The sequence below is a fragment of the Aulonocara sp. 'chitande type north' Nkhata Bay genome, linkage group LG12 (assembly GCF_057382095.1).
Source record: "Aulonocara sp. 'chitande type north' Nkhata Bay isolate Kocher_YH1m ecotype deep benthic linkage group LG12, A_spYH_male_GT1.1, whole genome shotgun sequence".
Classification (NCBI taxonomy): Eukaryota; Metazoa; Chordata; class Actinopteri; order Cichliformes; family Cichlidae; genus Aulonocara; species Aulonocara sp. 'chitande type north' Nkhata Bay.
In genome coordinates, this window is record NC_141355.1 from 27,318,522 (window position 1) to 27,332,437 (window position 13,916).

Here is a 13,916-nt window from a genome sequence, read left to right on the forward strand (position 1 = left end):
CCTCCCTCATTTTGGCTGTAAATGAACTGCATCAAAACAAAGAGCAATGAAAAAAAAAAAAAAAAGCAGGTCCAGAAACATGCTTGGCCGTCACGTAGATGAGAGTTGACATGGAGACATTTCGCTAATTACTCTGACATTAGGTCAGTAAAATGAAATCTAATGGAGCCCGTTATGATGAGCTTCCTGGTGAGCTGGCCATTCAGATGCTACAAAAAGCCCTAGAAAGTTTTTCTACGTATAGTTTCTCACCAACCATAGCTCAAAAAGTGCAGGGCTGTTTCTTCAAATCCCTGAACTGGGAACATGAAGGCTAAGCAAAAGCCCAAGCCAGCAAATTCCCAAGTAACTTTCATGGAAGTGACTCTGCGCAAGGCAATTAACACCCGGCTAGTCAAGTAGAAATGCTCAGAGAGCAACAGTGGGGAAACCTTGGCTCCCAGAGGTGTAAATGCGAGTAAATGAATGTGGGTGAAGCAGGGCATTTCTGAAAAGGAACGCAGCATGCTTGGTCAGTCTAGCCTGAGTAAATAAAGGTAAATAAATAAAAAAAGTCTGATTTTTAGAGCCTAGCCACAGCAGAGGAAGCACTGTCATGCTGGTTTGAAAAAGATCCCCGAACACTGTCTAAAGAGCACAGCGGGGAACGCTGCCTTGGCCCACATCCTGTGCAAATTCACCCCATTTTGGTTTATTCAAAACACAATATTCTCATTACGCTCAGCTGGCTCGCTGCACTGTCATTTCATCTGGTTTTCCGCACACCAGCACATTAGCCCCTTTGGTCTAGTAATGTTCAGAACATAACCCATAAAGAACTATTGTAATATGTCTCTGCCTCATTATTGCCAGGTCAGTGTATGGAGCAATCCAGGAGAATAGGGTGCCTCGCATGGCTTGTTAATTCAACACCTCTCTCATTTAGAGCAACATTTGCACAGCTGGCCTTTTGAAGGGAGTTTAAACTATATACTCCCACATATATATGTAGTGACATTGCACATACACAGGCATACAAATCTTAGGCTGCTCTGACATCACTCCACACCACTGGCTCCTGCCCAACCTTCGGACCCCACCTTGGGAAATCACCCTGTGCCTGTCCAGCCACTAGGGCGTGAAATACACACCCCTTGAAAGCAACTGAAGTGGGTGGAGGGAATGAACGGTCGGGGTGGTGAGGGGCCAAAAGGTGGCGAGTAGCAAGCATGAGTGTGTGAGGTTTGGAGATGGAAAATGAGGGGGAAGAAAATGCAGAGGGGAATGTGTGTTAGACTGATCTGGAGGGAGCAGAGGGGGTGTTGATTAGAGGGCTTGAGTGGTGAGAGATGGAATTGAAGAAGGATTAAATGGACACTGAGTTTCAGGAGGAGGAAGAGGGAAAGGTGGGGGCCACTTTGAAAGGAGGTCCGGAGGTACGCTCTTGGCCTTGAGACTGGGGCTCCTTCACGCTTCACATCTCTGCAAGCCACTTGGGCCTGTGCTCAAGAGGAGAGTCAGCGCAACCTTTGTTACAGTTGAGGAGTGGGGAGTGACAAGGCATACCAGCATGTCTGACATGTCAGAGCAGTTGGCTGGGAGACCCAGAATCTGGTCGAATCTGATGCCGCCCATCTGTAGCCTCAGTACAGGACCGGACTGTTTTAATTGACAAAAGCCGCCCGAGGGAGGATATGAGATCGTGCTTGAAGGAGAAAACAAAAAATGTGGTTGGTAAATCGGGAACTTATTAAATGGGCATCGAGTTTTTTCAGCAGGTAAATAAGACCGCCACATACGATGCACAACCCTAATCATAGCTAAAGGATGAGAGGAAGTTAGTCGAAGAAAGTCTTTTTTTTTTTTTTTACCTGAAAGACAAATAGAAATATGCATGATTAGATTTAAGCTTTGCTCAAGTCCCCAGTTGGATAAATTCATCCTTATTCGGTTCTCTCAAAGAGCTCCCTTTAATGTCACCCAGCAAAGGGAAGTGATGAAATGGAGCAATTATGTATCCATTTGTGCTATTCAGGTGAAACCAGGTGTAAAATTTCCAATCTGTGCACCTGCTGTATCTTCAATTCATTGTGCTTCTCCAACAGTGTTGCCCGTTAGATGGTAATATCCAAAATATGGACAAAATATTACACGCAATAAATCTATTTACCATTATCATATTGCTTTCAGAGAAAAGGATTGCTCTTCCTGTGCAAGCTTACGGACAAAATTGCAATAGCTAAGCGATCGCAGCCGATGAAACCAACACATCTTATAGACTTGAACTAAATTGTTAAGTTGTGCTGTAATAAGAAGAAAAACACATTGCAATAAAACAAAATTGTCCCTCATCAAGAAGAAACACACTTAATTTGATATCCAGACATTTAGGAATATGAGAAAGCAAACAGTGAAGCATTCTCATCTTGAAAGGGGATGAGTACAAAACAGATAGCTGAGTTATCTCCCGTCGGAGTGGAGATTAATTTTAATTTTCCAAACAGTTTGTGCAGATAAATATTCATGAACCACCTTGAAAAGTGATGGGCGACTATAAGGCGGTCAGCAGAGAAACCAACAAACCTCCCCTCCATTCTCTGCAGCTGTGCCGGGGGAGGGAAGTGGGGTTAGTTCATGATGAAAGACTCTCACTATCCACGACCTTTCCAGTCTAAAACAAAGATTTGCACAATTAACTACTTTTAAATGTCATCCAACTGCCAAATCTGCATATCAACACCAGGGCTTGCATAGAAATGAGGATGTTTGTAGAGGAAATCATTTTTCTCCACTGTCCCATCCCAATGCCACCAAATGAGTTCTTTCTCGTTTTAGCCAGCAAGGAAATGTAAATGTCAACATATCTTGTGTGGAGATCCTTCTGTTACTAATTAACCTTTGCCGTTTAGAAGCTAGACTGAGCTCTGCCTAAACACTGCAATTAACTGAAGCTTCAAAAGACAGGGAGACAACATCTACATGGAGCCTGCAAAGGAGGAAATCACACAGACTTCATTATCCATGCCGACACACATACTTTGCACACCTCACGTATTTTGGGGTTCTCGTAGGTTGATATTTCCCCCAGGCAGCAGGAATGAGTCTATTGGGAGGATGTCAAAATTTAGTGGATTAACAAATCTAATTTCTTTTTATCTTCATAAGCTTGGACAGGAAAGCTAGTTTCGTTATAGCCCCTGGTGAGAGGAAAACCATAATGTGGAAATCTGTAATCGTAAATCTCCGTATTTAAAGCTGAGGACTGCTGACGTCTGTCATGTTCAAGTTCAACTTCCAGATGCAGGGACTGGGAAGAAAATTTGTCCTGTGGCAAACTGAAGACTTTGGTGATCTAAACAAGTGAACGAGCCAGTGTAATTTAAAAGCTGTCTTCCGTGTGGGTCTCCTTTGGGCTTGAGCTTCACAGGCTCCTCTGGAGTCATGAATGCCAACATTTAGCTCGTTCTTCAGCTCAAGGGCAGTGTCAGTTACAAAGTCAACCCATTAACATCTTCACTCTTTAACGCCATGCTCTTTCTTCTTAACAGAAGAACCAACACGAGTCAATAGGCAGGTAGGTAAGCAAGTGAAATACCTCTGTTTTCCCCTGGGAGGAGACTAAAAACGCTATATAGTGGGCAGGAATTTGTTTCTCTGATGTGATGTTAAAAAACCGAAGGAGTTACCCCAGGACTGATGCACACAAATGACTGACATAATTTCCAGGAGAAAGGAAGTATCTGGGCTTTAAGAGGGTAAGGGTGAAGCTGAGTAAATGCTGGGGAGGTGCCAGAATAAAGCTGATACCATGTAGAGTGAAAAGGATGAAGGAGAGCTTTAGCAGACTAGACCCTCCACAGTTGGACAGTCTGTAAGGGGAGAAAGTGAGTAAAAGGAAACCCTTTAACGACAAGGAAGGTATCTCTGGCAAACATGATCAGCCGAGCTTTTGTTGCAGACAAGATATGGCTAGTTCAAGAAAGCTGAGAAGATAAACCTTTGTGTGACATGAAGTGATATTAACAGCAAAGTGACAGGTCTTAAATTATATCAAATGACTAAAAATAAAAAACGTCAGCCCTCATTGCTGGGGGCACCACGGGCAAGATCAGAAAGTTAATACATCTATTATTCAACCACAACTATCAAGGTTTCTTCCTGAAGAAATACTAACAGGTTCTGGCATACTTAGCTCCTGCAGCACAGCAATACCTAAGGAAGGTGCACTGCTGAAACACAGCCTTCATCATTACTAGATGCACTGCATCAATCCTTGTGAGGAAGTTCAAACAAGCTTTGGCCCTTTTCACTTGAGGACATCCGTCAATGTCAGCCATGATTAGGTCTTGAAAAAATACAAATTTCTTGGGAAGACTAGACTAACGTCCTTGCAGGTCCGACATGACAAATGTCCTGTATGGTCAGCGTCAATTCTTATCAGCACCTCATTAAAAATGTAATGATCACATGAATATTTACCAAGTTTAATTATGGCTCCATATAGCTATTCTGTCATGCCCTGCACCCCCTTTTCCTTTCCAGGAGGGCAGTCTCTCATCTAAGTTCCAGCTGAATGCGTCCTTCCACCTTGATGAATATTGCAAAAGTCCAAGGAGAGCTAGCCGCTGATGGAATCCACCTCAATCAGCAAGAGAATCAATGGCATACATTCACATTTGCAAAGACTCTAATTGGCAGCAGTAAAATTCAGCAATTTACCCATGAGAGAAATGGGAGTGGAGTGCAAGGAGATCAGCTCATTTGTAACAGAATTTATTTTTTAAACAACTTGTCCTTCTAAAAACAGGAGGCTTGCAACAGATGAGAAGCCCAAGCAAAACTATTAATGTCTCTGCTTGTCTGGACTAGTTATTGAAGTAGGGATGCAACACTGGAGCTTTTTCATTAAGGTTTTAGCCAGAACTGGCAGTATTTGGTTTATTTCTCTTTACCTGTGTTCTGCTCAAATATAGTCTCAACTAATATAATGTAAAGATCTGATATCACAACTGTTATTCCTTCTGACAAATAGTATTCAGTAACTGGCCTTTTGAAAAGTTGATAGAACCGATGAGCAGTTTAAAACAAAAATTAACAATTTATGAAGTTAGTACTAATTGTTAGACCCTTAATTCTCAATATTTCAAAATTATATTTTCAACTATACAATAAGAAATGTGTTGTATGTATTCTTTATGTACACTACTGTGCAAAAGTCTTGAGCTGCTCCTCATTTTGTAAATGTTGCTAGGAAAATGGTAAATAGACGGAGCAATTCATTGAAACAATGGAAATGCAGTAAAAAGGCAAAACACAGAGTTTGTACATTTCTAATGTGCTTAAACATTTTCCACCATTCTTCAACACAGTCTCACCTCTCCTGGGCAAACGTTTAAGTAATTTTTTAAAGTAGTGTTTAGGAATAGTTCTCCAGATTTCTCGTAGGACATTCAAAGTTCTTTGGATGTTGGCTGTCAAGATGATCCCACACTGCTTTAAAAATGTTGAGGTCAAGACTCTAAGGAGGCCAATCTATGACTGATAGTGTTTCATTGTGTATTTTTCTGTCCAGGTATGCTTTTACTGCACTGGCACTGTGTTCGGGATCACTGGAAAGCATCTGTCTCTCAGATGCTTTTGCCACTGACTTTCAGTCCTTTTCCTGTGCGATTTCCTCAGCCTTTTCTCCTAGGTTCTCTTCGTTAAGACTGACTTCTTGACAGCCCATACTTCCATTGAGATCATTTATGATGAGACTTTGGTGAACAGTAGATGCCTCAACTGAATGCAACTCTCACGTCCTGTGTTAGATCTTTGTTGGATTCCCCACCCCCGCATTTCTTCAGGCACTTTCAGATACTGTTCATACATTGGAGATAGCTTGTTAAACATCCCACTTCTTTTGTCCACCACCTGCAACGCACTATACATCATGTCAAGATATGGCATAAGTTTGGATAATAGCTAGTTGGGAATCACCTTGTTGGTGCAGAACTGTTGCCATATTTTGCAAATTCCACTAAAGAAAGTAACAAAGTACACCAAAATGCAAAAAACAGTCGGTTCTTTAAGTTTTCTGCAGACAGAATTGGCTGATCCCTTGACTTATTCTATGCTTGAATGATTGATAGGTCAGTGTTAAGTGACTAAGCAAATAAAGTAACCATGCTCTAAAAGACTGGACTGAAAAAGCAGCCAACAACAATCTTGAAAAATCTTCAGAAAGGCTCAAGGCCACTTCAAACAAAAAAAACAAAAAAATCAAAAGACTTTTGCACAGTACAGTCTTCTCAACATAACAAAAACAAAAGGTAAACAAAACCTGATAAAACAGCTCCCTATGTGTTTATTCAGATTATGAAAAGTCATTTAGCTGATAATCAAGTGAACAGAGCCTCAAGTTGATACAAATTGTGTTGACAACACAAATAATCCATCTGGGAAGAACCAGCCTTTGTATCCTTTTTGATGCCATCTCCGGTGTTTAATCACTGAACACGAAACACACTGAACAGTAAAACAGGCCTTTATAAGAGGGGGACATATTGAGTGACATCTTCTTAGCTCTTTGAGTCCTTTGCTGTCCTGCTGGGCAGCAAGCTGATGCATCCTCACTTTGTCTCAGATGTAAAAATTCTGTCCAAAGTGCCGAACTTGAAAGTCTATCCCAGTGGAAATGCAGGTTTATTATTTGTTCGGGTGCTCAGTAGAAAAGAGATGATCGAAGCACAGTTTAGGGTTGAAAACATCTTTATTTCTAAAAATACAGAGGCTTTGGTATGTCATACTCATACATTCCAAGGCCTTAGGTTCCAAAGAAAAACATGCTGGTATCCCTATTTGCATTTTACCTCAGAATGCAGTTTGTGTTAAATTTCACCATTCTAGCATTATAAATAGTATGCCCTTTTTGTTGATATGCAACTCATTTAATAAAGGGTCTGGAAATCCTGATGGAAAAAATGTTTAAGTGCTCAACAGATGTTGTAAAATGAGCGGAAAAGTGTTCCACTGGCGTTCTGAATATTCCTCTCCTGACCTGACTCAATTCCAGACATACAGAAAGAAATGAGGGGGGGAAAAAAAGCTTGAAGTAGTAGTGTTTTATTCATCTTTATGTAAATCCAGTCATTTACGGTTGCCTTAACAAATCAGGAATCAAGTGTGTCAACATCTAGCAGAGAAGGAAGTGCATATGGGGATTACAAAAGAACAGAAATAGAACAAAAGCAGATCGAGGGAGAAACCCTCCGTCGGTTAAAGTCTACAAATCCTGACACGAATAAAATGAACATGTTTTTAAATTGTCTGAATTCGCTATGTGCTGTTGAAAGTTTACAGTAATACTCTAAATTCTAACCTCAGTAAGCTATTGTTCATATCAGAGTGACTTGGAGGCTGAGCCCCGAGCTGCTTCACACCATAGAAAAATATTTGCATTTTTAAATGTACATTGCTGAATTTCTAAAGAATGGATGAAAACGATGATTCTCACCTTGCAACTTCTTCTCACTCTGGTGTTAGGCCCAAGCCAGTTTTTTCTTTTCTTTGCATCCTACACAACTAAGAAAGAGAAACTGCTCGTTGCTACATAGCAAATGTTACAAGTATATGCTCAAAACCAATATTCCAATAAGTAAACCCCACACAGTATTTATTTATATATATATGTATATATATATATGTATATATGAAATCACATACACTTCAAAAAAAAGTTGAGATGCTAAGTGAAACATTTAAAATAGAACTAAGACATTGTATCAAATGTTGAAATTGAGAAATTATGCTGTATATTGAAAAATATATTACGACTTTGAATTTCATGCCAAATTGGCAGACCTGGCTTGCAGACAGATCAGTCAGCAGACACGCTCTGACTACGAAGCCATGCTGTTGCAATATATGCAGAAAATGGTTTGTCATTGTTTTGCTGAAATAAGCAAACCATTCACTGAAAAGTCCTTGTTGGGATGGCACATGTTGCTGGAAAAACTTGCATATATTCAGCATTTAAAGTGACTTCAGAGGGGTGTAACCACCATACCATGTGCACTAATGCATCCTTATACAATCGGAGGATTTTGGCTATTAAACTATGCACTAATGAGCCAAAAGTGTGGGCTACATTCTGTTTCCCAAATCTCAACTTTTCCCTCCCCCTACTGATACCCAATTCAAAATGAGCATTTCTCAGTTACAACATTTAATGTGTTGACTTGTCTTTTTTTTTTCCAATAAAATCTAATATAATTTCTACAATTGGATGGCATTTGCAAACCACTTAAGGCTTAACACTTTCGCTTAATTATCATGATGACTGTGGTTAATATTCTTATAATATGGCCCATCATTTTTGGGTAAAGGCAACTACTATTTCAAGCACTGTTAAATTTCTCAACATAACGCTCCGTTTCGTGCACGGAAATAGAGCACACTTGATTCCAGGTAAAACGGATGCCAATTTCATCTTCACATTTCAAAATGCTCCATATCCTGCTGAGACAGTAAGGTCACGATCTCACTGCAAACATGCACATTTCAATGCTTTCTTCTTGCCATAAATTTTCCACAGTTCTGACTTCTTCTGGAGTGAATCGTCCTTTTGTATGATAACAATGTGCATACTGAATCACTGCAAAGAGCTCTGTCCTTGCCAAAAATCTCACCAAGTGTACTTGTACAAGTCTGCAGGCGCTTTTAATACTGTACTGAACATCCAAGAACGAAAAAAAAAAGTTTCAAGTGGACAAAATAAACGTAACTAATTTCAAATAACCTTAAGTGAGGTCTGAGGTCCTGGCCGTTCAGTTGTTGTCTGCTCTGAGGCAGTAAGATGATGCCTCCTGGGGCGACAGAGGTGCAGTGTAGATCACCAGTTCTGGTTGGTGAATTAATTTTTCTGTTTTGAAGTTATTTCACTAAAATAATTCTGGTCCAGTGGTTTCTGAATGTTTATTGTCTGAATCTTTTTATTCAAGACCAAAGCTTTAGCCTTGCAACTTTACCTCTAATCACCCCACCACGATACAGAGAAGTGAAACGGTATGAGGAGTGATACTCCTTACCTTTGCCTAGAGCAGATATCACTACATCGCCTGACTGAATTGTAAAATCTCATACTGAAGAGATTTGCTTCAAATAAAACTAATGGACTCAGACTTTGTGTCTGTGAGTGTGTAGCTACATGTTCACATGCATGTTTGAACAGTCAATGAGAAGCAAACATGACTGAGCTTCGCATTTTGTGTGCGTATACAAAAAAGGGCCTTTGTATAGCAAATGTGTTTTATGTGCTTATGTGTGCGTGTGTTTGTTGAGCGTGTCTGTGTGATCCAGCAGTAGCTACGAAGTGTTTGATGTGTTGGGACTCCAGCCCATTTGATAAGCTCTCTCCAGGGTTCTCTTGCAGTCCTGCATCACTGTGCTGAACACAATGTGAGGGTACTGGACCACCAGCCTCTCCACTGTCTCCTCGTTGACCTGCAAATACGAACACAAAGACATGCGCTGTTAACATATGATCGTGTTTTGTCTTAGCTTTAGACCTTCTAACACACTACTGTTGCTTCTATCAATCTTACATTTTTAAAGTTCCGGTTTAAGGAGCCAGCTTATGTTTGAGCACATCACCGAAATAATAAAGAGTTAAAGTCCAACGCAAAAATTTTAGTATTGGAATTCTGTCTATTCAGATGGTGGTGGGTTTATAGTTGTTTTACACCAAGGGTGGGGAACTCCAGGCCTCGAGGGCCAGTGTCCTGTAGATTTTAGATATAACTCTGGGTCAGCACACTTGAATCAAATGATTAGTTCATTACCAGGCCTCTGGGGAACTTAAAGACATGTTGAGGGATTATGTAGCCATTTAAATCAGCTGGACATGTCTAAAACCTGCAGGACACAGGCCCTTGAGCCCTGAAGTTCCCCCACCCGTGCTTTGCACAGTAGTAGGATGGATGCTACAGTTCTTGACATCATCCTTAGTTGTAGTATTACTGAAGTTTAGTCTGCTATGATGGCTGGAACAGAAAGACCTTAGAGAAATGCTTCTTTAGTCTCACTCAGTATGCAATATTATAAAACCTTGGATAAACAAAATGTAAATGTGCACTGTGTCATTTTTTTCCTTCTCCTTTTCAAAATGCTACCAAAGGCATTCACTAGCCCTTGGGATCTAAGTCCACCTTAATGATATGATCGTAGTTTTATTAATGAAAGAAAACAGGAGAAGTCGTAGATATGTAGACTAGCTTTTGTTTGCAGCACTAATGTCTTTCAATATTTCCATTCAATCACTTAATAATGTATTTTCAGTGGCAGTGATGGAGGATAAAAAAAAAAAAGTATAGTCCTCCTGTCTAAAAATATATGCTTACAGGCTTCAGGAAAAACAAGTCACATCAAATGGATTCATTTTGAAGTTACTGAAGAAGTGACGTACAAACATTTCCTCAGACAGTATTTCTTTTCTAGCCTAAAAAAAAGAAAATATCCTGTGACTGGCAGCTCTCTGGTTGAAAATGCCGTGATGATGCCAGAGGTCAGAATGCTTCAAGCTGATAGGAGGCCAACAGTAATTTAAATAAGCATTTGTTACAACTGAAGTATGCAGAAGAGTATCTCTGAACACACAACACGGGGAACCTTAAAGCAGATGAGCTACAGCAGCAGAAGATTACACCGGGTGCCACTCCAGTCAGCTAAGAATGAGTAACTGAGGCTGCTATTCACATGGGCTCGCTAAAATTGACCAACAGAATAGAGAAATGTTGCCTGGTCTGATGAGTCTGCTATGATATTCAGATGGTAGAGTCAGAATTTGGCATAAACAACATGAAAGCATGGATCTATTCTGCCTTGTATCAGTGGTTCACGCTGGCAGCGGTGGCGTAATGTGTGGGTACAATTTGGGCCTCTTAGTACCAACTGAACACTGTTTGAAAAGCCTACCCGAGTAGGTTGTTGACAATGTCCATCATTCCTGACTACAGTGTACCCAGGATACAATTTTGGATGTGCAGCTATCAAATCTGCAGCAACCGTGTGATGCCTTCATGTCAATATTCCCCCAAATTTCTGATAAAGGTCCAACCTGATACTAGTGAGATATAAGCAAGTGTTTTCTTCTACAGATTCAGTGCAGCAGACTTTGTTCCGGTTGTTTTCAGTTAAAAGCAAGTGATTTGCGAGAGGATTATAGAATTTCCTCCATGGACAGGAGGATAAAGAGCAAAAAAAAAAACTGTTGTAAAATGAATACATAGACAACTTTCTTTGGACAGAGAAAAAAGCCTTTAAGATTCCCGTAAAGGTTATTAGGACACAGCCAATTGCTGACTTGAACTTCTGGTTAAATACAACTCTTTTTTGGTAGCAATTCATTTTTTACAAGCACTTAATAAATGTATAATATAAATACATTTAAGCTATAAAATGATAAACAGTAATGATAAATTTTGACTATTGTCCAGGTTGGAGGTGCCATGATTTGTGCGATCACTTACCCCATTTCAGAATAGATTTCCAGGAGGTTGTTGGTTTATTCTTTAAAATAAAAGCTTACAAGGATATACATTTAACAGAAATATGGTTTTAGGTCCAATAAACTATTAAATTGATTAAATAAAAATATGGTTAATGACCTAATTAAGACTAGCAGAAACCCTGCTTGGCCTCTTAGTGCCCTGTACAAATTGTGTACTGAACTACTATGAACGATAGCTGATTCTGTAGGAGCATGCCGTGTGCGTGCTCATATGCACATACAGCTAGACTGTCGTTATGGGTGAAGCACCAGTGGACAGCTGAGATCACCAGGCTAATAAGGCCCTCATGTTCTCAGAGGACAAGAAAGACAAGGAGCTAATAGCTACTCTAGCACTTCTCTGCCAGTCAAACACTGTCGGGCCACTTAGAGCCAAGAGTGAGAAAGCCTGAGAATATGACAAAGAACAGAGGCACAGTAACCCTAGAGACCTTGAGGGGTTAACCGCAACCCACCCAGAACCAACCCCCCCTACCCACCCGTGAGCATGACACTTTCCAGGGGAAATCATGTATAAACACTTACACACATGTTGACGACACAGTCATCTGATGTTGCCAGTGACAAAACAAGTTTCACAGTTTCCCTGAGCTTAACGGCCAAACGCCCGTTGGTGTCTGTGTTTAGTATCACAAGAGTCTTGCATCGTCACAGTTCCCTGACTCTTGCTTGGGTTATGATCTCTTCTGGGTGTCATTATATCTGTCTAATTCATTATTGTTCTTCATTGAATACAAACTTCTTAAGCAGTGGAAATCAGCAATTTATAGTGACAAAACAATGGAAAGACAAATGCAAGACAGACAGAGTTAATTTATTTCTCTAAATCTGCTGAAAAGAATGAATGAGCCGGGAGACCACCAATGTCTCCTGGTTCACAGAAGGTGGATGGAAACTCTGCATAAAACAAGTAAATCCAATAAGACTAAAAGGCAACAACATCCTGTTAGTCTTCCCTTTGACTGCCAAAGTACAAACAAGCGAGCTGAAGTTAAGGTGCTTGATGCCAAAACCCAGAGTCTTTTAGGAAAGCAGTGTTACAAGACTAATGTAATAAAATCACAACAAGCACAGGGTCAAAAAAGGAATTCTTAATGTCATCTCTCTTTTTTTCTTAGTGGGAGGGGGAGACCTCATGTTAAATGCTCAAGATGCCTACTCTCAGCTCTCTCTTTTCACTCAGTGTTGAAGGGAAAGACAATAACAAACAGTAGAAGATGTTGTAATTTTAAATAACTCTCTGAGCTCCAATTCTGGAAAAACACTTTGAATCATCAGCAGGCAAACAAACGAGAAACGAGAAATGGAAATGAGAAAGTTCCAGCAACTCATTCACCGTTGTGATCAGGGATACTTTAGTAAAGCTGAGTCTTTAATAAAACAGTGTTTCAGGATATTGCTTTAAAGAATTCACATTATTATAAGATATTATATTCCAATTGCTACGCAAATCATCACATATCCTCAAGTACTGTGAAAGATAAAAGTGAACAAGTGAAGCGTTGCCGTGGAGTATACATCGAGCCATGAAAGGGGATAACAATCAAAGAGTTCCTGCAGATGTCTGAATATCTCAGTATTTTTCTACACGAGAATCGCTGGCTGGGCCATAAGTTACCCTCACAAGGCCTTTTATGGTATGTTTTTGGATGTGTTTCAGGCCACCTGTTTTTATGCACATTTTGAATGTGTCACAAAAAAATCAGGGTGGAAATCACCCTTTCCCTTCTCTCCTAGTTACACTTGCACACTTGTAGCTACTTAAGTTTCTGTGATGTATACAGTTGCTTCTTTGTATAATCCCAGACTGAATACACAATGTTTTGATTAGGGCTTGGTAGGGGTCATACCATCTGTTGCAGGACTCCCCATCCTCTTTGTACCTGGATATGGTCCTTCATGACTTTGCTTTGGTTGGCCTGAAATGCTTTAAATTACACGATCCAAGACTGTCCTCTTCATCTGCAGCGATTTAATAGCATCTAACGAAAACATATGGTTGGATGTGCCCACTTTGTCATACAGTCACAAAAGTAGTGACTGGAAAAACACATTATAGTGAATTTTGTTTTGCAGCTTTTGAAAGATTGATAAAAAAAAAAAAAAAAAAACGCTTTGCCATTTGGATGGAAACTTGTTTAATCATGTCAGGTTCTCACACAAGCTCCTATAACTAGTAGGTACTTATGGTTTTGGGAGACTAGGCCGGTTCTAGCTATAGGCAGATGTGGGATCAGCCAACCCAAACTGACGAAAGCAATGAAAAATTAGTCATATTTTTTCAGCCAATAGAAAAGCACCCAAGAAAGCATGAGTAATGTGCAAACTGCCTAAGGCCCGCTTCCAAAGTCTCCCCTTGTACCGCCTCTTAACGTGATCAGAGGCACAA

At 40.2% G+C, this 13,916-nt stretch overlaps 1 protein-coding gene across 1 annotated transcript in view; it reads right to left on the reverse strand.

Annotated features, from left to right (window-relative positions):
* Nucleotides 1–8,198: 8,198 nt before the first annotated feature.
* Nucleotides 8,199–13,916, reverse strand: part of fbxl17 (F-box and leucine-rich repeat protein 17) — a 222,769-nt gene continuing 217,051 nt past the window's right edge. The window contains exon 11 of the mRNA XM_086314716.1: nt 8,199–9,462. Within this exon, the coding sequence (XP_086170842.1) occupies nt 9,325–9,462 (138 nt within the window). The 3' untranslated portion in view covers nt 8,199–9,324. The remainder of the gene's footprint in view (nt 9,463–13,916) is intronic.